Here is a 27934-nt window from a genome sequence, read left to right as displayed (position 1 = left end):
ATGATTTGCATCATGTGACTCTGAGTACCACACTTACCAGATTTTGCTGACCTTCTGTTGAACAGAAGAAGGAAACACTGGTTAGGTAGGAGTGGATAAAATAGAGGGCCCTGTTCTCCCTCTGCGCCCTCGCTGGGAAGGGTACATTTATATGGAAAGCGAGAGAAACAACCCATGGTTTTCCTTTTTAAATCAGATTGAATTAATGTTTTCTGGAGTATTCATGTAAAACACATCACAGAAAACAACAAAATACATGAAGAAGCATGTTGAGTAGAAGCCCGTGTGGGACATGAAGGCATGCTTTTCTTGTTGAGTACACAGTGGACATTTCATTAATAAATACAGAGTATTGGATCAACATCCTAATGAAAGAAAGTCTACATCTCTCTTGTTCTCTGCATCACAAGTCTGAGCCACCCATTTAGACGCTCATATTTGTTGAGCATCTGTCAGTCATGAACTATTTTAAGATTTGAAGCTAGCAGTATTCTGTTTATCAAGACAGATGACATGACTAATTTCATGGACCATTAGTACACTGTAGAAAATAAACATTCAATAAAAATAGCATGTAATTAAGAAATGTAGAATGATATAATTAGAAAACTGTGAAATGTTTGAAATGCTATGATGAAACATTAAATCTTGAGTAGCTCCACATAAAAATTTAAGGATTAAACATTACAGTTCAAGGGTGGGCAGTTAGTGCAGCAGGCAAGCCGCTGCTTGGGAGTCTGCCCTCCATATTGGAATGCCTACATTTGAATCTTGGCTCCATTTCTGATTCCAGCTTCCTGCTAACACACACTTCAGGAGGCAACAGGTGATGGTTCAAGTAGTTGGGTCTCTGCCACTCATGTTGGAGACCCAGATCGAGTTTTGAGCTCCTGGCTAACTCCTCCTGTTACATGCATTTGGGGAGTGAATCAGTGGACAGAAGGTCTCTGTGTCTCTTTTTCAGATAAATTTTAAAATTTATTAAAAATATAATCCTATGTAATTATTATATCTAGCTTATATGTAATTCATATTAATATATATGCACAGTAAATACTCATACTTCATATACTAATATGGTGACTGGAGAAACACACACTCTAGCTAATATAACCAACACATATTTTATTAAGTGAATTAGGATAACAGCTTACAATATCCTTTAGTTAACAAATACTGAAAACATTCAATGGTACATATTTTGACCTGAGGAAAAAAATCATCCCAGTTGTCTTATCTAATCTAAACTGATTTTTCAGATGCATTCTTAATTGATCCAAATATTTTTTCTGGGTACATGAAGACACAGGTGCATTAGAGTTGTTGCTACAACTAAGAATTTCACCACAAAATGAATCAGCATTAGAGTTTGGCAACATGATGACCCAAAAATAGTTCCAGTAGCATAAATAATTGAAACAGGAAAGGAAACTAAACCCAGTGGCCAATGTAGACCAAACAATGCTACTGCTGTTGAGTTAACTTTTAACAAAGTATTAAATTTAATTAAAGCGCTTTTTTTAGACCTTCATATACCTTAGGCCACCTAAATGCCACTTTCTTTTTTTTTTTTATTAATTATTATGCATTATGTGACAGTTTCATAGGCTCTGGGAATCCCCCCACCCCTCCCCCTCCCCTCCCCCCTGGTGGATTCCTCCACCTTGGTGCAGTATTACAGTTCAAATTCAATCAAGATTCTTTCCTTGCAAACATATACCAAACATAGAGTCCAGCTACTTATTGTCCAGATGGGTTGAACAGTTTCTTGGGGAGACCATTTCTGGCCCAAAGTTAGAGCTGGTAGAATATCATCCCAGTCAATTAAGAGTCCCAATATAACATCAACAGCAATTTGTAACATTATGGAATTGACATGGTTTTGCGTAACCAGTATGTTAAAAAAAACCAAAAAACAAGTTCTTAACCACAACCTATGATTTGCTCATTGACATTTCAATTTTAGTTTGTATACAGGACCGGCTGCTATATACCTTAAAATGGCTATAAGGTACCATTCAGCTGTCTCGTGTCTATTTCATTTTAGTATTTAGCCATTTGTTGTGTTGAAGTATAATTTTACTGATCTTGGCAGATTTTAGGATAATCTAGACTGGCTTGTAACTCTAACAAGACATTTGTCAACAATTAAGGTGCAGAACATTTTTTTTTTAGGGGGGGAGGTGCAGGAAAGTCCCCAACACCACGGTGAAGAGTGACTAATCTTCGTGTCCCACCCAGCCAGGCATGAGCAAATCCATGCCAGCTCTTTCCTGTCAGATTCCAAGCTCTACTTTTTGTTGTTTGTCTATTTATTTTAGTTTTTTTTAGTTTGTATGATTGTTTGCTATGAGGGGTCTAAATGCCATTTTCATTAAGCCGAAAAACCTAAAATGCTGTTCCAGAGTTGATAGTTTACCTCAAAAAATTAAAATCAAAGCCTCTTTTCTGAGTTAAAATTTTCCCTGTATGCAGAATTTTAAGTGTCATTATTTTCTGTGTCGTGCCTGTTTTGCCTATACAGAATGAACTTTTAAAAAGTTAAGCACAGTCTCTTTATGTGAATAGGATAAGGAAGGATTCACTAGCCATGTGTTCTGCTAAGGAAACTGAAAAACTGTACATGAAATAACAAGAAAGTCCACATTTTAAATTCTCAATAAATTCATTTTCCCGAATTAAACAACTGCTCTGCATTTCTGCCATACCCTATACGCTCCTGCACATACTTAGAGGTGGAATACAAAGTTGGTATGCTTTAGTCGGTTCTTATTTAGTGCATCTCAAAGAAGCAAACTTCAAAACTGCTCGGTAGCTTGGATCTCACTGTGTCAGCCTCCTGACTAATTCATTTAGTGATCAAAATGTTTCAAGATTTACCATGAACTTCATCATGAACAATTACTGGAGTATGTTTTTTTTTTTTTTTTAAGTTTGAGTGGGTGAGGTAGCTATTGGGAGGAAAACAATTTTAGGTATTGAAGTTAGAAAAGATACTTTTTTTCAATGAACAAACTAGCCAGGTATAACATTGTTCTATGTCACTAAGTGTAGGTCTGTCTGTAGATGAACGGTCCCGGAGACCCAAATGGTTTGAAGAGGGCTCCAGTTTTTAACACATTAACTTGCACTTATTTGACACTGATGTCAGAACTGTATCAAGTAGCACTTGATTTACTTACAGAACTTTGAGACTGTGAAGGCCAGCAAATGCTCCCTTGGGGATGTATGTCAAAGCGTTTCCGGCCAGCCGTCTGTGGGTTTCAATGGAGAGGAGAGAGAGTGAGCAGTGTCCTCACGTGGAATTCATTCAGCTGTTAAAAAGCGCAGTGCAACTATGCTCAAATCACAAATGCCAGAAACCATCTTTTGATAGCTTTTGTGAACAAATTCATATCAATTTCTTATCAAAATGTTGGCATAGCACTACTTCCTTCTCCAGTTCCCTCCTGCCCCTGTATTGTGACATCCATAAGATTTGTTCAGCTTATATCAAGAGACAATTTTAAATTTGTTGACAAGTTTAAAAATAGACAATTAAAAACAACGTTGGCAGAAACAGTACCTGAGAATATGATAAATGATCTATTTTTTTAGTAAGTTCATAGCTCATGTTACATAGCACTGTGCTTTTTACCCATTTTTCATAAAAGCTAATTCCATATAATAATTTCTAAAAATTGTACCACCAAAATATGACTGCCATAGAATTTTATCATTCTTTATTATCCTGAATAATCAAACATGAATATGTCTGTTGTAATTATACCACAAAATATCCAAATTTCTTAAAGTGCGAACTATTACAATTAAGTTTTCTCTAAACTCTACGAGAAAAGAGCAGAATATCTTAACCTATTGAACATGTTTTAATCAAGCAATGCCTTCAAAAATTGATTTTGATGAAAAGCTTAGTAAGGAAGACATTAATATGGGTTATGGAATGGAAAGTTTTGACATTAACTGATACAAATTATCAAGTTCATAATGTTTTTTGTAAGTGGAAAACAGTGAGGATGAGAAAGTATGGGAAAAAAAATCAGTAGGGGTGGCATTTGAAACATCAGGATACTTGGTTCAGTATCTTTCAGCAGCCATGTCCAAACCACAAGTCCACAGATAATGAATCATAGGACTGAAAGAGCACACCACTTTGGGGGTCCTGCTCACAGCCTAGAAACATGGGTAGAACTAGGAATGAGGACCACACTGTCTTGTCTTGATAGAGATGGGGTCTGGGGTTTAAGGAAGGTGTTGGTCCATTGTCCAGTCTCATTTCCTTGTTTCTGATTATTTTTGTTTGTCATTTCCTTAACAAATATAATCTTTTAAAGATGTGAGAGCTTATGTATTGCATTTCTCAACCTCCCTCGTGGTTCCTAAGGAATGTTTTTCAAATAATAAATTTAATGGTTTAGTCTAGCATTAAGAACAACAGAATAGAAAAATAGGGAATGCATTCACTGAAGTATTATTTTATAAAACCTTGTTTCAAAAAAATATTTGTTTTCAAACCTGTCTGTGATGCTTGTTTGAAGGGAAGACATTTGTTTCTCTCTGTACATCGTCAGAAACATTCAAAAGACACTAGACTAAGTAAGGCATGCATTCAATCAATAACATGTGTATCTGCTTAGTATTTGACCTGCGTGATTTTAGAGGTGTTACTTTTCTTTATTCGTATAACATCATCTTAGCAGCCAATATTCCATGGACTACCACCCAGTCCTCTCAGTCTCTCCCCACTCTCACGCATTCATTGCCTGTTCACTGATGCTTCCTGTCAAACATTCTCTGACCATATCACTACTGGCCAAAACCTTGTCAGTTTCCATGCCAAGTGGCAAGAAGGGAAAACAAGTCCTCAGCTTCTGCCCTCGCAGCTTCCTGTACACTGCAGCTAAACCAGGACCCAAGGTTGGTTAGCTATCCCAATTCAGTATGCAACACTAAGGTACCCTGCGTGTGCACGGCATGACATCTGAGAGTTGCTGATTGAACGGTGATGCGCTTTGGGGTGCTTGGCTATCGCAGATGACCTCCTGAGCCAACTCAGCCCAACTGAAAAGCTGACAGGTGTTCCAGCTGTCTGTTCTAGAACAGGTGTCTGTCACCCCCTGCTGCTGCTGTAAGATCAGCGTTTTGTGGCGTGGCATGTTTTTGAGAGGCTGACTTTGCCACTGAAAAGGAGAAAGCAAAATGTTTTTGTTTATTTTCATTTGTTTTTGCTAGGGTGTACGCCTTTCTGTTACATTCCCAAAATGCATGAGGACTTAAATACACATACATTATAGGGGTAAATCAGACTCCCAAATGTGTACGTTGTATGCAAGTAGTAAGTCTGGCAGACAAATCTTTGTACAAAAGTATTTCCTGTCATGATTTGAACCAAGAGACCTCTGAGCAGTGGTTTAGAGATCCACATACTGCGCTGGCTAAGGGGTTTTATTTTTAAGGATTTGCTTATTTATTTGAAAATCAGAGTGAGAATGAGAGACAGAGATCTGCCCGCCACTGATTCATTCCCCAGACAGTCACAGCAGCTGAGCCTGGGCCAGGAGCGAGGAGCTTCTGGGTCTCCCACACAGGTGGCAGGGGCCCAAGCACTTGGGTTATCCGCTGCTGCTTTCGCAGGCCATTACCATGGAGCTGATCCGCAGTGGAGCAGCTGGCACGTGGTGCTCATAGGGTATGCTGGTGCTGCAGGTGGTGGTTGGCTTCATTTAGTAAAAAAAAAAAATTTTCATTTTAAATTGTTCTTTCATGGGAACATTATTTTCATTTTTTGGTATTTCTGTTATAAAATGTAACTTGATAAGAAAAACATATTTTTGTGCATCTTTTTATTATATCAGGTTACAGAAAAGTTCTTACTCTTAATGACACAATTCCACTTCAGGTTCCTACTGTTCTGCCATTGTTAGTTTTAGTGACTTGACTGACATGAGGAGGAAAGAAAATCTTTGGGCCTGGCGCAGTAGCCTGTGGCTAAAGTCCTTGCCTTGCGTCTGCCAGGATCCCATATGCACGCTGGTTCTAGTCTCGGCTGCTCCACTTCCCATCCAGCTCCCTGCTGCTGGCTGGGAAGGCAGCAGAGGACGGCCCAAAGCTTTGGGATCCTGCACCTGTGTGGGAGACCCAGAAGATACTCCTGGCTTCAGATTAGTTTAGCTCCAGCCACTGTGGCCACTTGGGGAGTGAACCAACAGATAAAAGATCTTTCTGTATCTCCTTCTCTCTGCATATCTTCCTTTCCAATGGGGGAAAAAACTAAAGCTATAAAAAGGAAAAAAGAAAACCTTCAAGGAATGACAGGTAATAGGGGCAGGTGTCTTCCAGTAAATCAAATAAGTAGATATTTTTGTTGTAACAACAAAGGAAAGTCTTTTTGAGAATGTACGTTTTTCTTCAAATTGCTAAACTAGAGATCTTCTGTATCTAATGGGGATTGGTTCCAGGACTTCCACCCCAGTAAAATGTACTTGAACATAGCTAATGCAGTCTTCCAGTGTGCTCTGAATAATCTCCAGACTACCTTAAATAGCTAATACAGTGAATATGTTCCGTAAACTATTGTTACAGTGCGTTGTTTCAGAAATAACAACAGAAAAGACCTGAGAAAACAACATGTTCAGTATTAATGTACTTTCCTGCCCCTCCCCCAGCTATTTCAAACTGTGGCTGGCTGACCCACGGATGTGAAACTCAAGGGTATGGGTGGGCCTGACTGTCATATGAACCTCTTAAGAAATCTAAGGGATTAATGTTATTAATTCTTGGTAGTTTTACTTTGTAAAACGGAGGGATAGGAGTAAAGTGATTATATTTAAGCCTGATTTTTTTAAATTAAATTTATTCATTGATTACATTGTGTTGTAATTACATAGAATCTGGGATTCTCCCTTCACCCTCCCCCCATGGTGGGTTCCTCCACCTTGTTGCATAACCATAGTTCAAGTTCAGCTGAAATTCCCTCTTTGCAAGTATATGCCAAGCATAGAGTCCAACATCTTATAGTCCAGTCAAGTCCAACTACTTATTGGGTAGACCCTCTCTGGTCTGAGGTAAGCCTAATTTTTTTTTTTCCCTCTCTGAATATTGGCCTGGAGAGAAACAGGTATGTGTACAAGTAAGGATGAAAACCTAAAGAAGTTTGTCCCTATTGTCTGTTGAGACTCTCGGGCAACCGCTGTTTAGGAAGGCTGGCTCTGACCTGGGTTCCCTCGGCAGAGCAGGCAGCAAGAGGGCCTTGCTGGTCCTACCAGGCCTCCTGGCTTCATCTTTGTGGGAACCCCCTTTACATTATGATCTATTATTTTCCTATACTCTCCTTTTTTTCTTTTTACCTTTTTTAAAAAAATGTAAAACATTTAACTTTTTTGTTCGATTAATTAATTTTTTTTTTTAGTTACATTGCATTATGTGACATAGTTTCGTAGGCTCTGGGAATCCCCCAAACCCTCCCCCCATGGTGGATTCCTCCACCTTGTTGCAGTATTACATTTCAAATTCAGTCAAGATTCTTTCTTTGCAAACATACACCAAGTATAGAATCCAGTATCTTATTGTCCGGATAAGTTCAATGGTTTCTTGGGGAGACCATCTCTGGTCTGAAGGTAGAGCCAGCAGAGTATCATCCTGATCAATTAAAAGCCCCAACATAACATCAACAACAATTTACAACATTATGGAATTAATTGACATGGTATTGAGTAACCAATATGTTAAAAAATGTGAGTTCTTAACCACTTCCTGTGACTACTTCATTGACATTTCAATTTTAGTTTATATACAACCGGCTTCTATACACCTTAAATTGGCTATAGGGTACTATTCAGTTGTCTCGTGTCTATTTTCATTTTAGCATTTAGCAGTTTATAGTGTTGAAGCGTAATTTTGCTGATCTTGGCAGGTTTTAGGATAGTCTAAACTGGCTTATAACTCTAACAAGGCATATGTCAACAGTTGAGGTGCAGAACAGTTTTAGGAGGGATGTGTAGAGAAATCTTCAATACCCTAGTGAGGAGTAACTAATCTTTGTGTCCTACCTAGTAAGGTATAAAAGCATTTAACTTTTAAATCACTGGAAGAGCCAGGACCCAGTCCCAGAAACCCCGGGGGAGTACCAGGTACCCAGACCCCATCCCCAGCTGAGCCCGGCCCACCCCCTACACCAGCCTGGCCAGAGCCGAGGGGCTGATGGGCCTCCACCCGGCAGCTATACCACTGCAGGCGGGATCTCCAGAATATACAAAGAGCTACAAAACAACCAAAATGTCAAAACAAACAAGCCACTCAAGAAATGGGCACGGGAAATGGGCAAACACTTCACAAAGGAACAAACCCAAATGGCAAATAAACATATGAAAAAATGCTCAAGTTCCCTGGCAATAAGGGAAATCCAAATTAAAACATCAATGAGGTACCACCTAACGCCAGTAAGACTGGCCCACATGAATAAAAGCACCAACGACACTTGTTGGCGAGGTTGCGGGGAAAAGGGAACCCTACTCCACTGCTGGTGGGGCTGCAGGCTGGTACAGCCTCTATGGAAATCAGTATGGAGAATATTCAAACAACTCAAATTCAACATACCGTATGATCCAGCAATAGCACTCCTAGGAATATATCCAGAACACTTGTTCTATGAGAAACCAACATGCACTCCTATGTTCATAGCAGCACAATCGGTAATTGCAAAAACATGGAAACAACCAAAATGCCCATCAACAGAGGATTGGATAAGAAAGCTATGGTTCATCTACTCCATGGAATACTACTCAGCTATTAAAAAAAACAAAATGCAGTTCTTTGTGGCCAAATGGGCCAAACTGGAAACCATAATGCTAAGGGAAATGAGCCAATCCCAAAAGGTTAAATACCACATGTTTGCCTTAATTTAAGATGATATGATGTTAAGTATAACATGTTATGTTTTGAATGTTATATGTTGTGTATAAACTAAAATTGAAGTATAGGTGAGGTGGTCACAGAAGGTGGCTGGGAACCCGCATTTACTTTTAACATATTGGTTACTCATTACTATGTCAATTAATTCCATAATGATGTAAATTTTTGCTGATGGTATGTTGGAGCTTTCAATTGACTGGGATGATGCTCTGCTGGCTCTGTCATCAGACCAGAGAGGGTATACCTAAGAAGCCGTTGAACTTGACGGGACAATAAGATGCTGGACTCTATGTTTGGTATACGCTTGCAATGGGGAAATCTCAACTGAACTTGAGCTGTGGTTATGCAACAAGGTGGAGGAATCCACCATGGTGGGAGGGTTTGGGGAGGGGTGGGGAGAACCCAAGTATCTATGTAATTGTGTCACATAATACAATGTAATTACTGAAGTTAAACAATAAATAATTAAAAAAAAAAAAAAAAAAGAAAAGACACGGAAAAAAAAAAAAAAAGAAAAAAAAAAAAGAATACACAAATCACCTACCTTCCCTGGTCTTCATTTCCCTTAATTTTAAAAAAAGGGAGGATTCTCCCAAGAACATCTTTTCTTTGTTTCTTTAAAAAAAGTTTTTTGTTAAGTGTTCACTTTGGTAGCACATATATTTAAAAAACATTTTATTAATATGTAATACTTATATATTTTTAAGGGGAATGGTACAATATTTCCACACACGTGTATAGCATAAGCTGATCAAATCAGCCAATTGGCATTCCCATTTCTTATTTTTTCTTTATGCTTGGAGCCTAAAATCTCTCTTCTAGGTCTTCACACAGTGTGATGTACATTATGGTGAACTTCACTGTGCTGTGAACACTGGAACCTATCACTTCTGAGAGGCAGAGATACAAACACGGAAGAAAGACCTTCCCTCCGCATGTCTCTGACAGTTGGGTCTGGGCCAGGCCAAATCTGGAATCCTGATCTTCCACATGGGTGGTAGGTGCCAAAGTACTTTTTAACCTGCCGGGCCACAGTCCTGGTTTCTTAAATGTGTTTTGCCACCTGTTACCCAACCTCTCTCCCCATTTCTTTCCTTAACACTTCCAACCTTCTATTCTGATCATCGCTATGTAAGTTCAGAATGACTTTTTTTTCTTTGTTTTAAGCTTCCTTATAATCAGAGAGAACATGCTATATTTGTCTTTGGGGACCTGGATCACTTATGGAGATATTTTTTTGCCCTGAAGTTGTTTTATGTAAAATGTGCATTTCCTGCCCTTCCTTGTTCTTTATTCCTTGTACTCTCCCCCTTTCTTCTTGTTTACTGTAAATCTTCTTTATTGTTATATGTCAAGGCATACATAATTAAAATAGCAGTTTTCCAGATTTTATAAATTGATTTTCCACATTTTGTAGATGAAGAGCTGAAACTAAAATCTTATGTACAGTGATAAACAGGGTCCTTTTCCTGATTCCTGTTGTTTTTCATTTCTTCAAAGATTTTATTTTTACTCAACAGGCAAATGGACAGAGAGAAGGAGGGTGAGAGAGGAACAGGGAGAGGGAAGAAGAGAGAGAGAGAGAGAGAGACAGAGAGAGAGAGAGATCTTCCAACCACTTCTTTACTCTTCAGACAGCCACAAGGATGATAGGGCCCAAATGCTTGGCCATGGCCTAGTGCCCTCCCAGATGACTGGAGCAGAGCAGCTGAGGTTTGATTTGGTCTGACATGGGCTGCCAGCATCGCCAAGTGGCAGCTTAACCTGGTGCTATAAGCTGGTTTGTCTTGATTTCATTTCATGTCATGTTGACTTTCCTTTTGGCACATGGAAGCTATGTGACGGCTATCACATAGTTATCTCAAATATTCAGAGCTGAATGAACTTGCATGTGGTAATTCTTGTGTATTAAAGGAAGATGCTTTGGGGCCAGCATTGTGGTGTAGCAAGTTCAGCGTCTATCTGTGACATGGCGTCTTGACAGCTCTGCTACTGATCCAGCTCCCTGCTAACATGCATGGGAGAGCAGTGGCCCAAGTACTCAGGCTCCTACCACCCATGTGGGAGATCCAGATGGAGTTGCAGGCTCCTGGCTTGAGCCTGGGCCAGTCCCCACCATGGAGGCCATTTGGGAGTGAACCAGCAGATGGAAGATCTCTTTCTCTCTCTACATATCTCTATATAAAAAACAAACCTTTAAAAAATTAAAAGAAGACAACTGAGACTGCTTAGTAAATCTGTGCTGCTCCTAGAAATGACTATTTTCTATTGTTTATAAAGCACATAAGTCTTAGAGGGCACACAATCCCTAAAGCTGAATCGGTATATTCTAGAAGAGTAAGTATTAGGCCTAATCATAGTAACTTTCCCTTTTTCCTGTTCTGAAGATGAGGATGACCTTTGCATAGCCCCAGTTGACTGATACTACTTTTCTTCACTATGATTTTCCAGGACTGGCTGCAGTAGTTCTATTAGTATTTTTTAGTTTTTTCATTCACTGAGACATAATTTACCTGATTTATTGGTGTTAATCTATTATTTAAATGTAAATATTTGAAATTCTCTTGTTGTCATTTGAAAAAAAATTACCTTAAAGCCGGATAAAACCACATAATGTGATTAGTGGCTTTCAAATGACAAATGCGTGAGGCATCCAAATAATACTCAATAATACTAATGCTCATTTGCTCATTTATTCTGGTTGATTTTGCAGCCACCACAGATACAGGTTTCACTTTGCATTTATACAGACAGAAGCCAGTGTCTGACTCACGGGAGGAGTGAGACAAACTGTGAATTTTATAGTCAGATGTTACCCACTGATCTTGTCCTAATTAGCAGTAAGGCATCACTCCTGTAGTTGACCAAGCCTTGACCACGATAAAGCCATGTTAGGTTTTATTTTGTAAGATGCCCAGGATAACAGGAAGAGCCTATAGAGTTATGGGTTTAATCTTTGGTAAGGTTTGCTAAATCCATTTCAGGAGCTAAGGATACAGACTGTGGCATTCCACCAGCTGTTGTTCTTCCTACTGGAGAAATAATGTCTTTCCAAATACGTCTCATAGATTGCAACTTTCCTAAGACTGGAGTATCTACTCCCTCTACTTCAATAAGTTGATGTGATCAAATCCTGTCATAAAGCTTATTTTTAAAATTAATTTATTTTTAAAGAAAGATTTACAGAGAGAAGAGAAACAGAAGGATCTTCTGTCCACTGGTTCACTCCCCAAATGGCCACAAAGGTCAGAGGTGGTCAAATCTGAAGCCAGGAGCCAAGAGTTTCTTCTGGGTCTCCCATGCAGATGCAGAGTCCCAAAGCTTTGGGCTGTTCTCTACTGCTTTCCCAGACCACAAGCAGGAAGCTGGATGGGAAGTGGAGCAGCTGGGATATTAGCCAGCATCTGATGGGATCCTGGCTCATGCAAGGCGAGGACTTCAGCCACTAGGCTACAACACCAGGCCAAAGTTTTCTTTCTTTCTTAAACCATGTAGTCAGGACCTATGGTATTTTGCTTTTATTATTAGACACTAAAAATATTTCCATTTCAGCACAGGCATTTGGCATATTGGTTAAGATGCACACAATCCCACACCAGAGTGCCCTGGATTTGGCCTCCAATTCCAGCTGCCTGACACTACAGCTCCTCGGAGGCAGCAGTGATGGAGTACTTTGGTTCCTGCCACGCACATGGGGGACCTGGATTGAGTTCTTAGATGCCAGCCCAGCTTTGGGTGTTGAAGACCTTTGGGGAGCCCTCCACCAATGGGAGCTCTCGCTTTCTATTTGCCTCTTCCTATCTCTGTTTCTAAAAAAAAAAATTATATTTCAAAATCAAGTGGCTAAGAAATGTTTTTGGTTAAACTACTGGACTCTTTAAGTCAATAGTGAGGACCTTAAGGGTAATATGACAGTATGATTTATTTACCCACAGAATATGAAGTTCAATTGAAACTCCTTTGTGAAGTCCTCCTTAATTACCTTTGTCCATCATTAGTTTTTCAATGCTACCTATAAAATTGCATTTTAAAAATCCTTTTATACTTGAACATAGTGTATCAACTTAGATTTTATACTCATAAGATCAAGTAGCTTATTGTCTGGGCCGGCTTTGTGGTGTAGTAGGTAAAGCTGTTGCCCATGACTCTAGTATCTTAAATGGGTGCAAGTTTGCATCCTGGCTGTTCCATTTTAAATCCAACTCCCTGCTAAGGTGCCTGGGAAAGCAGCAGAGGATGGCCCAACCCTGTCACCCATGTGGGAGACCTGGAAGAAGCTCCTATCTGCAGGATTTAGATCAGGTTAACGCTCTCTGGCTGTTGTGGCCATTGGGGGAGGAGCTCTCTGTCTCGGTTTCTCCCTGTAAAGTCTGCCTGTCAAATAAATAAATCAATCTTTAAAAAAAAGTTTCTTAGAATCTCATTGCCTGATCACAGTAAGGAGTTTAGACAACATTTTTGATTGTTCATTTGATCTGCTTCCCAAAGACAGAGTTACAGTGCTATAGTTACTTTACTTTTGGCATAACTATCCCAATACTGCTAGTTGTTGTATAATCAATTTACAAATAATTTAAAAATATTAATTCTTTGTTACATATCAAACCTAAGCTCACCAACTTTTTCAAGATTGATTTATTTGCTGAAAGTTGGAGTATACACAGAGAAAGAGAGACCATCCATTGGTTCACTCCCCAGTGGATGGGGGCCCATGGCCTTGGGTCATCTTCTGCTGCTTTCCTGGGTGCATTAGCAAGGAGCTGGATCAGAAGCGGAGCAGCCAGGTTTCAAACTGGTGTCCACAAGGGATGACAGTATCATGGGCAGCAGCTCTACTTGCTATGCCAAAACGGGCAGAAGAGAAATTATTTGATCACGCTTACACAGAAAAGTTCATACAAGAGAAATGGATTAAACAGCAACTTAACCCCAAAACTTGGGGGTTTAAACCATGACTGTGGTTAAGTTGATCTTGAGCTTAGTTTGATTAGGAGCAATCATCCCCAAATGGGAAAACCACAAGGACACAGTGGTCCTTCACTTGAGGCACTGGCTCTAAGAAAGAATTGTCCACTATTATGTAACCTCCTCCCACTGCCTCTAGCTCCAGTTATTCTATTATCTCACGCATGCTACTCTCCCCTTTGGGTGTTTTTTTTAAAGATTTATTTATTTTTATTACAAAGTCAGATATACAGACAGGAGGAGAGACAGAGAGGAAGATCTTCTGTCCGATGATTCACTCCCCAAGTGACCAAAACGGCTGGTGTTGTGCCGATCCGAAGCCAGGAGCCAGGAACCTCCTCCGGGTCTCCCATGAAGGTGCAGGGTCCCAAGGCTTTGGGCCATCTCCTCGACTGCTTTCCCAGGCCACAAGCAGGGAGCTGGATGTGAAGCAGAGCTGCCAGGATTAGAATTGGTGCCCATATGGGATCCTGGCAAGTGCGTGCAAAGTGAAGACTTTTGCTGCCAGGCACCGGGCCTGCCCAGATTCATTTTAATGCGTTTCTCTTATTCATAACTTCCCAGGCTAATTTTCATACAGAGATCAGAGAAATTTACAAAATCATAAATTCTATTGTTCCCCAGCCTTTCTCCATTTTTAAGTACATACATAGCTTGACATGCCCTGAGTGGGTTTTTACCTTCCTCTCCAACGTCACCCGGGGTCACAGGAGCCCCATCTCACCCTGCACTAATCAAACAGCGCTTCTTTTAGATTCACAAACACATTGTGGTTTTCCTACTGGGCTGACGTTGAATGACGCTATCACAGCTCTTGGACCACTCCGCTCTACTCACCTTCTGATCTCAGTTTAGATATTATTTTCTCATCCCTTGTCTCTGTCTAAATCCTATTTATCATAAGCAAAGAACATATATGCTTTTTTCTTTGCTTATTATCTATCTCCTCTATTGGATTGTAGATTCACACAGTAAAGACTCTCCTGAGTGACTTGTAACAAGCCTTATTCAAACCTCTATTTTCTATGGCTCAGGAACTATGCATTGAATGAAGCAAACAAAGAGTGCTGAAGAAGGACACAATAAAAATCAGTGAAAAGATTTGGGGAAATGTCTACATTTTATAAGAGCTGGGGATGGGAGACCAAAGAATGTTATAGAGAAAAGAAGAGGCAGACAGAAGGAGCGATTTTACAACAATGCCGTAATTGTCACAGCACAACACACAGTAGCAAAAGTCTGAATGTCTGTGTCTGGGGGTATAGATGGTCATTTGAAGAGAACCAAAATAACTGCCATAAAAGAACATTAGAATTTCAAGGAAGCAGCATTTATAACCAGCTTATAGATCAATGAATCAACTTGAAGATCAATCACTATGATAAGGCCAAGGTTATATACGGACACGAACATATTTGTGTTTTATGAATACAAAATGATATTTCAATTAGAATTTACCAAAAGTTCTTTCAACCATCCTTTTATTTTGTCCTTTGGCCGGGGGGAGGGTAGGTAGGTGGGGAGGAAATCTCAAAAGATAGGCAGGATAAATCTCAGAGGTAAAAATACATAGTTCAAGCTTTCAGGAAGCTTGGTGGTTTCTCTCATTACAAATTCTGTCTCAATAGTAGAAATCTACTATTTCTTTAGAGATTCTTCAGGGCCAACCCTAATTTGAACAAATAGTTCCAGGGAACAATAGTAACTTAAAAACAGACCTCCCCAGTGCTTCTCATGTTTCTTTTCTAAATGCAGTATTTGGTGCTAATAGCACTAGGATCTGGAAAGTCTGAAAAATGTTACTCAGAAATAAAGGCCTTTAACTTAGACTACTTAAAGTGGTAACAATTCATTTGCCCCTCGGATTTTTTCAGACTACGTTCACTGTAACTTGTAGATTTCAGCAAAATGTACCACCTACCAATACTCCCTGACATTCGAGGCATATCCTTGGCAGAACAAAGTGTGACCTTATTTGTGTGCACAGCAAGCAGTGATATCAACTCTTTGGTAAAGAATGTTGAGGGAGAGAAATTTAGTAACTTCTCAGTTGTTAGAATATGATGAAGAGTTGTCTGCCATCATTAACCATGTCCGTTACCGTTCACAGCTAACTGTTCCCGCCTAGGTCGATGATTTTTGAGATTCCTTCAAAAAGCCAGGCTCATGAAACAGGAAAGTAGGAGATCAGAAATGCCTTCAAGTTGTTTTCATTTTACTGGTACAACTTAATACATACATTCTAGCTTATCAAAGTTCTTTCATCATCATTTCCTTTGAGTCTCAGACATAGTTGAAGCACAATGGCTTTCTCCTCCCAAGCCCAGCCAGACCAGGTGAATTATTACTGGCAGAGCCAGGACTGGAGCCCTGGGCAGCAGGAGCTGGACCCTGCTTTCTTCTCTGCAGCACAGCCTCGCTCCATGGAGACCTGGGGTGTTGCTTTTGCCAAACAGAAAGGCTCTCCTTCAGGTATGAGGGCAGCCCAATCAGCAGAAGGGTTTCTGCGCAGAAATGTGAGGCATGTGTAGTAAGGGCTACAAGTTGACAGGAGGGAGATCATTTTCTATGATGCTTTTCTTCTTAAAAATGTGCTCCTTTTTTCCAGAGTTATATGTTTGTTTCTGAAACATTATGTTAACGAATATTCCTAGGGCTTTACTAAATATCACAGAATTTTAAGTGTGTCATCTTGGTTAAGCTCTACTGCTGGATGAAGGATAAATCACGGCTGTCTACACATTTTATAACATAGCTAATTATTCAAATCAAGGAAGTGATGCACTGAGTAATTAGAGCTCAGGGGAAGAGAGGACTTGGACTTACTAACAATGATTTTCAAAGACAGAGTTTTGGAGTAAGGAGTTTATTAATACTGAGAGCATCAGTTGAGGTTTCTTAATAAAGCATAGGCATGAATTGAATAAGCTGAATGAAAGGTTTAACACTTCCAAACAATGCCCCAATTGCCCTAATAAAAAATATGCACACATTGACAGATATCTACATTTCTGTAGTTAGCTGCATGGTTGACCATTTCTTAATTCCAGTAAAATGTTACATAAAACATAGTGCTTAAGCTTCTAGTTTTATGTGTAACCATACTGACGGAGGCCTTGCACCTACTGAACAATGCTAGACTGGTGAAATTCTGCACTTGTGAATTCTGATGACAATTTTCTCAGGGCCAAAACATGATGGTATTCGCTGAACAAACTGACCATCCTGTCTCTCTGCTGAGTGGACAGCTCTCTTGCTTTCTCAATCATTCTCTCTTCCTAATTCCTTATACAGACACAGATAAAGTCACAGACACTTGCTGATTATACAACTCAACTTAAAGAACATTTAAAAGGGTTGAATGGAAATGCACTGTACAGGTGTCGCTTAGGAAAAGGGAAGAGAGGCCATACCTAATTCCTTACCTCCTGTCTCTTTCCCAAACAATATTTGAAATCTCAGCTTTGTTCTGAACTCGAATCTGAACTCTGACATTTTAACAACTCCAATATTTTGAGCGAGTTCCTTACCTTCTCTGAATTTCAGTTTTCTTATGTTAACTGGGAATATAAAAGTATTTGCCTTTAAGGGCTTGTTAAGGAGGCACAGTGGTATGATGCAGGCAAAGCACTCTGAACAGGGAAAAACACCGAGTAAGGCATTATTGTTAAATTATTATTTTCGAAGACATTATATGCTAAAAAGGAAGATAGGTCTAAACATAGTTGAGTGTGACAGAAGTGATCCTCAGCAAAATAGACACCATTAACAGGATCTGTTTACGGAGATGTTTTCTTTCAGAAACAATAAGGGGAAAAGACTTCCTAAATATAGCCTTGGAAAGAAAGGAATAAAGCAAGCAGAGTTGATCATTTTCCCAGGTTCTATAAACACCATTCCCCTTTACCATTAAATGAATAATGATGTCTTTAAAATATCAGTGAAATGCCACATAGAATTCTGTATGGTAAAGTGGTCAGACACGTCAAATCAGTGAGATTCGGCAAGCTGGCCAGCGCAGCAGAGGAATTTCAGAACAGAATGAGAAAATGGAATGAACAGACTTTAAAAGATCCCTCACTTTCTTAAATTCTGTGATTCAAGATATTTGATGGAGTCATTAAGGAAATAAAAATAAGACACCACAGAAAATCACATTTTCAAATATGAGTTTTCCATTCCTCCAACTCCATTCATGTTTTAGAAAATTTTCTCAATTATCTTTTGAGAAACTGGAATTGGAACAGAATTAACATTCACCTCATGAAGAAAGGAATTGTTTTGAATGAGTTGGATCACTGAGGGGGCAGAGTCTATTTAACAAAGTCCTTTGGGATATGAATTAATATACTGACTTGCTTGGTGGTGTAAGGTTGAGGTGTGTCTGGAAGAAGAAGAAAAATATTTTGCCATGCTATAATATAAGGGAAATAATCAAGAAAATGCTAGAAAATGTACATCTTAGAAACATGGGAATAAAGAAGGCTAAGCACTATAATATGAATTGTGGTGAAAATGAGAAGGGCACAATCAAAAAGAAAATACATTTATATTTTATTGGAATGGCAGAGTGACAGAGAGAAAGAGAGGGATCTGGCATCCATTGGTTCACTCCCCAAATGGCTACAAAAGCCACATCTGGGTCAGGCTGAAGCCAGGAGTCTGGAACTCAATCTTCCACATGAGTGGCAGGGGCCCAAGTCCTAGGCCGTCCTCCACTACAAAAGCCTGAGGAGAGCTAGCAGCCATATGGAGTAGTGGGTGAGGTGGCACCTTAACGCACTGTACCTTACACTGGTCCAAACAAGCAAATCCTGATGCTTGAAATAAAAACAGAAATATTGGCTAATGTCAATTAGACCTGTTACTTTTTTTTTTTTGCAGGCAGTTAACATGAATAAGAAGCTTCCTTTCTATGCTTTATTTTCTCATTAGTTCCTTCATCAAACATTTCCAGATTCTTTAACATAGAAGACCTGCCATAACTAAGACAGACACAGTCTTAGCCATAAGAAGGTTACATTTTAGCAGTGGAAATGGCCAAAGAGAAAACAGAAAGAGAGAAAAAAAGGATCCTGGAAATTATAGTTCAAATCCATTCACTGGATGGTAAAAACTTGCTGTGTCATTTTGTTATCTATGGTCACTTATGATCAAGGAGTCACTAGATACACTGATAATAATTTGAGCATGTTTAACTCATTCCAATAGTGAAAGAACAGCTTTCCTGAAATGTAATGTAAATTAAAACTTGACTTGGAGGAAATTTGAGAATATTGTCTACTTGAAAGCATAGCTCAACACGGGGGCTGGTGTTGTGGGACAGTGAGTTAAGCAGCTGCCTATGAGGCCCAGCATCCCATCTAAGCCCCTGAGTCCCCACTTCATTTATGATCCAGCTCCCTGCTAATGTGCCCAGGAAGCAGCAGAACATGATCTGAGTGTTTGGGGCCCTGGCACCCACACAGGAGACCCTGATGGAGTCTCTGGTTCCTGGCATTGATCAGGATCAGCTCTGACACTTGTGGTCACGGGGAGTTAACTAGCCGATGGAATGTTTCTCGATCTTTCTCTCTACCTCTTTCTGTTGCTCTGCTTTAAAATAGAAAAAGTAAATCTCAAAAATAAATGATCAGTGTAGTAAAATTTGCTTACCATGGGGCATTCTTTCACTTTCCATGGTGGATCATTTAGAGAATCAACAACTCAAGTTACTCCCAAGACTGGACCCTGACTTTAGTATCTATGAAGCAAGTATTTTCAAAGGAGATCATGGCCTAAACAGTCCCCTTAATCAGCAGGCAGAGGATTTGCTCCACTGAGGGCGTCTGGCGCGTCACAGAGCCGGGGACGGTGCATCACTTCCTCTATGCCCATCACTCGAAAGCATAAAGGGATCAAATGAAGTTTCAAAAGCAGATTTGGGATGTGTTCAGTTCTTTTCCATCTTCTAGAAAGGGATTGCTAGATTTCATCAAGATCCCATTGTGTATCATTAACTAATTTTAGCTTTTTTTGGTTATTATTATTGCCATTATTATCATTTACAGTGAGGTCAGGAATGTGCAGTTTTAAGTCCTTTGTGGATTTCCTTTTTTTTTTTCTCCCATGTTGAAGCCTTGAGGGAAGCAAAATTTAAAAGTAGGGAAACAGTAATTAAAAATGATTAGGACAAGAAGTTTTGGTGCTATGCAATGTGGACTCAATTCTCCCTGTCGCAGGCTGAACCAAGCAGCAGTTTTGGTTTTGATTATAGCTTCACTTACTATTTTAATAAACATGAACCAGTATTCAAACTTTTAATATCCTGCTGCTTAACTATTTCCAAAAAGCTCTCCAGCTCTTTTAAACAGCCATTGTTTTCAAATTTTAATTTGTTTGGCTCACTCTCACCTTAGAAAGCTGTAGCCTCCTGGTAAACTCTTTTATAAGTTGATTTCCAGAATCATAAGCAATTCTCCCCTTGCCCCCCGCCCCAACTAAGTGTTTCCTCATGTGCCAAAACTGTTGGTGCTGACAGCATCTCTGCCTTGTTTTATCTGGTTCCCACAGTAAGTACAGAGACAAACACAAGAATGTATCCAGCGTTGACTGGCTGCATCGAGATGCTGCTGATACTTACAATTCCTCGAGGAAGCGGAGACTGTGCAGGGGACTCGGGGGCAGCTGACTGATGTTGTTCATACTCAGGTCTCTGGAGAGGAAGACAGACAGTGTGTGAGGAGTTGTGTCTGCCACTACAAGCAAATCCAGCTGCTCCATTCACACTTATCCAAGCAATGCTGCAAAACGAACTCATTCCTCTGCTTGATAAATGAATTGCTACTGTGCATCAGAAATATGTTCCTTTGGTTGCTCTCTGCCCAATATCATGGACTTGCCATCAAATTAGAGATGCCAGGAGGAGCTTAAGTGAAATTAGAATTGACTGAAGACCATTCATGGGCATGGTTATAATTTTTCAAATTATGTGAGGAAGACAGCCAAAGAAATAGACATAACTTAGGTGCAAGCATGACTTGGCTCCGTGTTTTGCTTTGTGTTTTGTGACACAGAGAAATGTCTTCATCATGCCACCATACAAGTCCTGAATCCTGGGACTTTAAGCACCTTGTAAAAACAAATGTTTTTGATTCAAAGCAACTCAAAAACAAAACAAGACAAAAAGCCTATTCCTTCCTTCTAACATGCTCCTTTGCAGGTTCTCAGATTGCATTAAATAAGTGAAATGAACCATGAAACGAGGGTGTAAGGTGATACCGGCTCTGTAGCACACTTCCCGCTGGGCCTGCACAGTAGTTCCTGGCACAGGAAACAACAAGCCACTTTGGGCAAAACTCTATATTTTGGTTTTAAGTGAAACTCCACATAGTTAGATTTTATTCTGCCTTTTTGGGGGGTCTGTTTTGGGTTTTGTTTTTCTATTTCCTTACGGTCTCTCACACTGCTAGTATCTGCCATCTGTACCTCAGAGTCTAGGACAATGATGCCTGACAACTTCAAGTCAAGATCAGCTCAGGCTTCGTCTCACCAGCAGAAGGTGAACTGAAATGACTGAAACTGGAAGATTCCCAAGTAACACCAACATCATCAGAGACTAAGGAACCACACTTAAAATTTACATCAGAAAAACAACGTGCTTCTTTTCCATCTGAATTCTTCCTATTATTGAAGAGGATAGCTCCATGTACCCACTGCAGGAGGTATCAGTACAGAGAGATGAGTTCTTCCTGTTAAACATTAACCTTAAGTCACTGATGCTGAGTTGAAGGATTATTCACTACCCTTCTACAGTCACAAGTATGTGCAAAGAAAATAAAAGATTTTATAAAAAATGCTTTTGGATAATTATTAGTGAAAAATAAGAAGCCATGTAGATGCTGTATGCTCAAGCTGAAACTTAGCAACATCATAAACACAGACTAAAACATTGTGGTGGTCAACTTTTTAAAAATCTAGATTTTTCTGGCAATGTCTGAAGAAGGACAACGATTGTTAAACACTTTCAATTTTCCACGTAAATATTGCTCAAAAATCACCAGGTCATTTAGTTCATGGATCAGCCACTTATCAGTCTGATTAATCCAGTTTCTAGATTCTTCACAGTGACTTCTCCCTCCAATCTCTGTAGCCTTCATATGACTCCGAGGTCTTATTTTTATTGCTATCTCACGCATTTCCTAAAAGGATCAGGGTGGTTTGCTTTTGCAGCATATTTATTAGTAAATCTAGATCCAACCAGTCTCAACATCAAGACATCTGGTGTGGACACCATCGGCTTTCTTAGATTTTTCCACGTGATGCGTAAATCAGTTTGTGACAAACACCGATACTTTCTATTTGCAGAGAGCTCTGAAGAGCACAAGGGCATTTATATGCTAATGAGATTCATAAGCACTGCACACTGTTTTCACCTGAGCATTTGTTATTCTGTCTCAGTGTTTCAGGCACCTGCAAGTGAAGCTTCTATAAGCATCAGTGTCTGGTTGCCTTAAAGAACCTCATGTAGTGTCTGGAACCCCTACTTGAGGCAGAAGAAAGAGCGCAGGCACACCTGAGAAAGGGATCTTGGGTATGAAATCAGGCTTTCCCCCCGTGACTGCAGGGAGATGAGTCTCCCTGTGCAGGTGGCCTCAGATTCAAACAAGCGTGTCTTCAGTTAACAGTCTGAAACCCTGTGAATAGCTAATTCCAATCAGAAAGGAGTGTCTTCATTCTCTTCTTTTTTAAGAGCACAGTTGTGGCTTAGGGGGTTAAGCTGCTGCTTCAGACTGATTATAGAGTCTGCTGATGTGCTTGGGAAGGCAGCAAATTCTGGCACCATGCGAGGAGCCCACGAGGAGTTCTAGACTCCCGTCTTGGGCCTGGACCAGTCCTGGCCATTGTAGTCATCTAGGGGAGTGAAACAGTTGACAGAATGTCATTTTCTCTTTGTCTTGCCCTCTCCCTCTATTTGTTCTGTCAAGTAAACATATAAATGAATCTTTTTAAATACATGAAAAAAGTACCTCCCTTTCCCAACAGGAATAACTTTCTATTCCTCCCTGATGAGCTTGTACCACTAAATCATTCCTTTATTTCTGATGCAAGTTGTTTTCTTTTTATAGAGTTTTTAGCAATTCATGTAAGCTTAGCATATTGAAAATCTGAGCTAACTGATCCTGTAGGGTATTGCAACTTTGAAAGGATTCAAATGTTCATTCAAAGCTGAACACTACTATACAGGAGCAACTTTACACTTCCAGGTGAGTTCTCTGAACTCTGCAATCACTCAAAATTTGGGTGCCATGAGATGATTAAAGTAGCTGTATTCTTTGAGTTTCTATGGGTCTCTCTTCAACAAACAACATCTGTCCCTTGAAAATGTTTTTTGCGATGTTCAGTTTTGGTTTGGTTTTCATTGGGCAAATGCTAATTGAGCATTCACTGTAGTCAGGTTTTATTCTGGAGAATATATCTGAGTCATCTTAAACTTCTTTTCCCACCATCCACACATCCAGAGCTGCCCAGGGTTAAGTTTATCCCAGAGCTCCCTCCAGCATCTGGTTTTTCTTCTTAGTTAGCTACCTTCAGCCAGGCCACTGTCATACTGAGAATTGTTCAGCTCTCCATGCCTGTTGAGTCCCCTCATTCTTGATTACACTACGTTTTTATTTGAAAGTCAGAGTGTCGCGCGGGCACACATACACACACACACACACACACACACAGAGGAGAATCAGAAGGGAGAGACTTTCTATTCCCTGTTTATCTATTTACTTATTTTTAAGATTTTATTTTTATTGGAAAGGTAGATTTACAGAAAAAAAGAAGATGCAGAAAGTGAGATCTTCCATCAGCTGTTTCACTCCCCTATGTGGCTGCAATGGCTAGACCTGAGCTAATCTGAAGCCAGAAGTCAGGAGCTTCTTCCGGGTCTCCCACATGGATGCATAGTCCTAAGGCTTTGGGCTTTCCCCTATTGTTTTTCTGGGCCACCAGCAGGGAGAGGGATGGTAATGGAGCAGCCAGGATATGAACAAGTGCCCAAATGGGATCCTGGCACATGCATGGTGAGGATTTAGCCACTGAACCATCATATTGGGCCCTCTATTCACTGTTTCACTCCCCGGTTGGCGAGGATGGTCAGTGCTGGTCTAGACTGCATCCAGGAGCTTCAATCAGGTCTGCCACTTACATGGCAGGAGCCTTGATGCTTGGTCCATCTTCAGCTGCTTTCCCAGGTGCATAAGGAGGGAGCTGGGTCAGAAGTGGAGGCAGTCGGAATCTAAACTGGTTTATCTGACATGCAGGCAACACGAACATCAATACTGGTGCCTTAATAACCTACACCACAGCACAGTCACTCTCAAACATCCATCTGATTTTTTTTTTCAGTCCATTTGACCTGTATTGTATGCAGGTTCACTGCTAGCCATCAGAAATGCTTGTCCTCACATTCGGGGGCGTGGGAGTGGGGGTGATTTGGAAAACAACTCCCTCTTCTGGTGCGGATAGATGTGTGAGGGAGTACAGAAGAGATCCTTGCCCTGCGGATGAAGTGGCTGCCGGACAGAGTTGGGCAGGTGTTTGCATGCATGGAGGAGTCTCTCTGAGGAAGGTACCCTGCCCTACCTAGTCCTATGAGACATCCTTGACTGCCCTACCAGAGATGATCCACTGTCTTCCGACCTCTTAGAGGAAATGGTGCCAAACTGCTTAGGCTCTTCACAATCCGCTTCAATCTGTTTCTATCTTGATTTGCTCTCTTCGGTTACCTAAAGTTTCTGCTGTTCCCCTTTGCACTGGTCTTTATGGTGTGTGACTTTCCCCCTGGGATACAGTAGCCTCTCCATTGCCAAATCACAACTTCCTCATGCTTCCTGCTCCCTGCCCCCTGCCTTTCAAACCTCAGTTCAATGGATTCCCATGTTTCGGTTCCAATTTCCTGTCCATCTGAGTGGCTCTGCTTCTGCAACCAGCCCTTTGATGCTTCCCAAGGCCTTTGCCTCATCTAACTCCATAGCTTAGTTCATCTGTTGGTCCCCTGAATCACAGACTCACACACATGCTCAAATTCTGGGTTTTTGTCTTTGGTTTCATTTTCCTGGCAAAACCCCAGCTCTGAGGGAAAAAATCATAATTCATCTTCTCTGTTACTATCCCAGAGTTCTGAGTGCTACTAAAAGAAAAACTTACAAATGTGCAGACTAGCGTGTATAAAAACTCATGGTGTTTGTGGGTTCTCAACACCACTATATAATTTTGTTGTTACTGCTCACCTCTCTCCGCTGGGAACCACTGCCAATCTTTACCACTGGCCTCAAACCTCTTAATCAACAATTGTTCCCATCATGCCCATGGGACACCTTCCCTCTCGGTTCATGGAAGTATCTGCAGTTCTTTGGACCACCAACGATGAAAGCTGCCTAATTCTTGTTCTCTTTTCTCCCCTGCTTACGATATTGCATATTTTCCTCCTTTCTCAGACATCCTCAAGGGTCCCATCCCCTTCGTATGGGGTATAGTATATCGCTCCATGCTGTAGACTTTGCCCCTCCAAATCAATATATTCCAACATGAAGATGGGGCCTCTGGGAGGTAATTAGGCCATGAAGGCGGAACTCTCCAGATGGGATTCCTGTCTGTATAAGAAGAGACATGAGAGACCTCTGCTGTCTGTTACGCTGTCTGAAAACTGAGGAAGAAGGCTCTCCCCTGACTCCTGATCTTCTGCTACACCGATCTTGGATTTCTCAGCCTCTGGGATTTGGGAGATCTTGATCTCAGAAGTGGGAGAAATAAAGATTGGTTTTTTAAATCACCCAGCCTATGCTAATTTTTATAGTAGCCAGATTTAAGAAAATCCTTAAAAATCCCCATTTCCTACATTTTTGATATTTTCTTTGCCTTTTTCAATGTATAAATATTGTTATGTCTTCCCCCTATGGAAGAAAAGGACAGGGGCTAGTGTTGTGGCATGGCCTGTTAAGTTACTGCCTGTAATGCTGGCATCCCATATGGGGGCATTGAGTTGAGTCTCTCCTGCTGTGCTTCTGATCCAGGAAGGCAGTGCAAGATGGCCCAAGTTCTTGAACCCTTGTCATCTACAGGGGAAACCTGGATGGAGCTCCTAGCTCTTGACCTCAGCTGGGTCCAGTCTTAGCCACTGTTGTCGTTTGTGGGTGAACGATCTGTTTCTTTCTGTAACTCCCTTTATCTCTGTAACTCTGTCTTTCAAATACATAAGTAAAAATGACCAAAAACAATCCCCAGGGTTTTCTGCTCTCCTGTCCCCTTACAACTGTGCCTCAGTTCTTCTCATTCCCTTTAGAAGTTGAAGGCAGTTGGCAAACTCCTTTGTATTCCCTCACCATCCCACAACACACAGCCTACTACCTCTATTCCTACAGTGAAACTGCTCTTGTCAGGGGACTGTAACCTTCACAGTATCAAACCTAATGGACACTTGACTCACTAGAGGGCCTCTCTCCTGCCCTAGGCACCTTGTACCCATGAACTACATACTCTCTTGGTTTCCACTGTAATTCCAGGCTGTCATTCTTTCAGGAGTCTTTCTAGGCTTTCTCAGCCTTTCTACTTTATGGAATCCTTTGCAGGATTTTCTTCTGATCATGCTGTAAATGTTAGTTTTGTGTGGGGTTCTGCCCTTGATCTATGATTCTTTAATATCTACTGTCTGCTTCTTGGAGGCTGTTACTTAGAATTATAAGTTTCAGCATCATTTACATGCCCAACATCCCACCTCCAAATCCATATACTTAGTCATGACCTCTCATAAAGGTCATATTTTCACTTCCCTTCTGGATTTGCCCATTTAGCTATCTCAAAGCAAAGTGCCATATGTAAAACTGAAATAATTATTTCCCATTCCAAACATTTTATTTTGCGTGTAAGTCCAGTTTTCAGTTAAAGGCACCACCATCTTCTCAAAGTCTAGAAACTATCTAAAATGCCTTCCTCGGTTTTATCCTCCTTACTATCCCTTCACTCTGACCAGACTGTGCCAGGTCGCAAGCCCTCCCTATATCCAACACAGTCATTTGAAATCATCATCTGATGTCATTTTCTACCATTCTTGTCCCTTTACATCACTTCAAATGACAACTACAGCAGTCTATCAAAAAAAAAAAAATCACAAACAAAACAAAACAAACATACCAAAAAAAAATAGAGTTAGCCAAAATACCACCTAGCTTAAAATTCTTTAATGATTCTCATTCACTCTTACATGATGTTAACATTTCTTTTTTTTCTTCTTTTTAAAAGATTTATTTTATTTTACTGGAAAGGCAGATTCCACAGAGAAGGAGATGCAAAAAGATCTTCCATTTGTTGGTTCACTCCCCAAATGGTGGCAATGACCGGAGCTGAGCTGATCCGGTGTCATGAGCCAGTAGCTTCTTTCTATTTCTTTTTATTTTTAAAAATTTATTTTTTTTATTGGAAAGTCAGATATACACAGAGGAGGAGAGACAGAGAGGAAGATCTTCCATCCAATGATTCATTCCCCAAGTGAGCCACAACGGCCGCAGCTGAGCCGATCTGAAGCCAGGAGCTTTTCTCCCACATGGGTGCAGGATCCCAAAGCTTTGGACCATCCTTAACTGCTTTCCTAGGCCACAAGCAGGGAGCTGGATGGGAAGTGGAGCAGCTGAGATATGAACCAGCATCTATATGGGATCCTGGCGCATGCAAGGTGAGCATTTAACCACTGGGTCACTGCACTGAACCCATGATGTCTACATCGTATGTACAAGGATATTTCAAACATTTGTGGAAAATGGAATGAAAAGTTTACAAGAAGGGTTCTAAGGCACACTAGGTACAGCTGCCACTTAGGATGCTCTTATCCCATACTAGAATGGTCGGGTTGAGGTCCGACCTTTGCTTCCAAACCAGTTTCCTACTAGTGTGACTGGAAAGTAGCAGATGGTGGCCCAAGGTCTTTGGTTCCTGCTACTCATACAAGAAATTCAGATTGAGTTCCTGTTCCTGGCTCCTGGACTTGAAATTGTCAAGCCCTGGTTGTTGTGACATTTGGGGAGTGAACCAGTGG

At 40.5% G+C, this 27934-nt stretch overlaps 1 protein-coding gene across 1 annotated transcript in view; it reads right to left on the bottom strand.

Annotated features, from left to right (window-relative positions):
• LGR5 (leucine rich repeat containing G protein-coupled receptor 5) overlaps positions 1–27934 on the bottom strand; it is a 124050-nt gene that overhangs the window by 48825 nt on the left and 47291 nt on the right. The window contains exons 2-3 of the mRNA XM_004583032.2: positions 20498–20569; positions 3183–3254 (exon numbers count right to left, since the gene is read on the bottom strand). Coding sequence (XP_004583089.2) covers positions 3183–3254; positions 20498–20569 — 144 coding nt within the window. The remainder of the gene's footprint in view (positions 1–3182; positions 3255–20497; positions 20570–27934) is intronic.

This window comes from Ochotona princeps, chromosome 15 (genome assembly GCF_030435755.1).
Source record: "Ochotona princeps isolate mOchPri1 chromosome 15, mOchPri1.hap1, whole genome shotgun sequence".
Taxonomy (NCBI): Eukaryota; Metazoa; Chordata; class Mammalia; order Lagomorpha; family Ochotonidae; genus Ochotona; species Ochotona princeps.
This window is presented reverse-complemented; position numbering and strand designations above follow the sequence as displayed.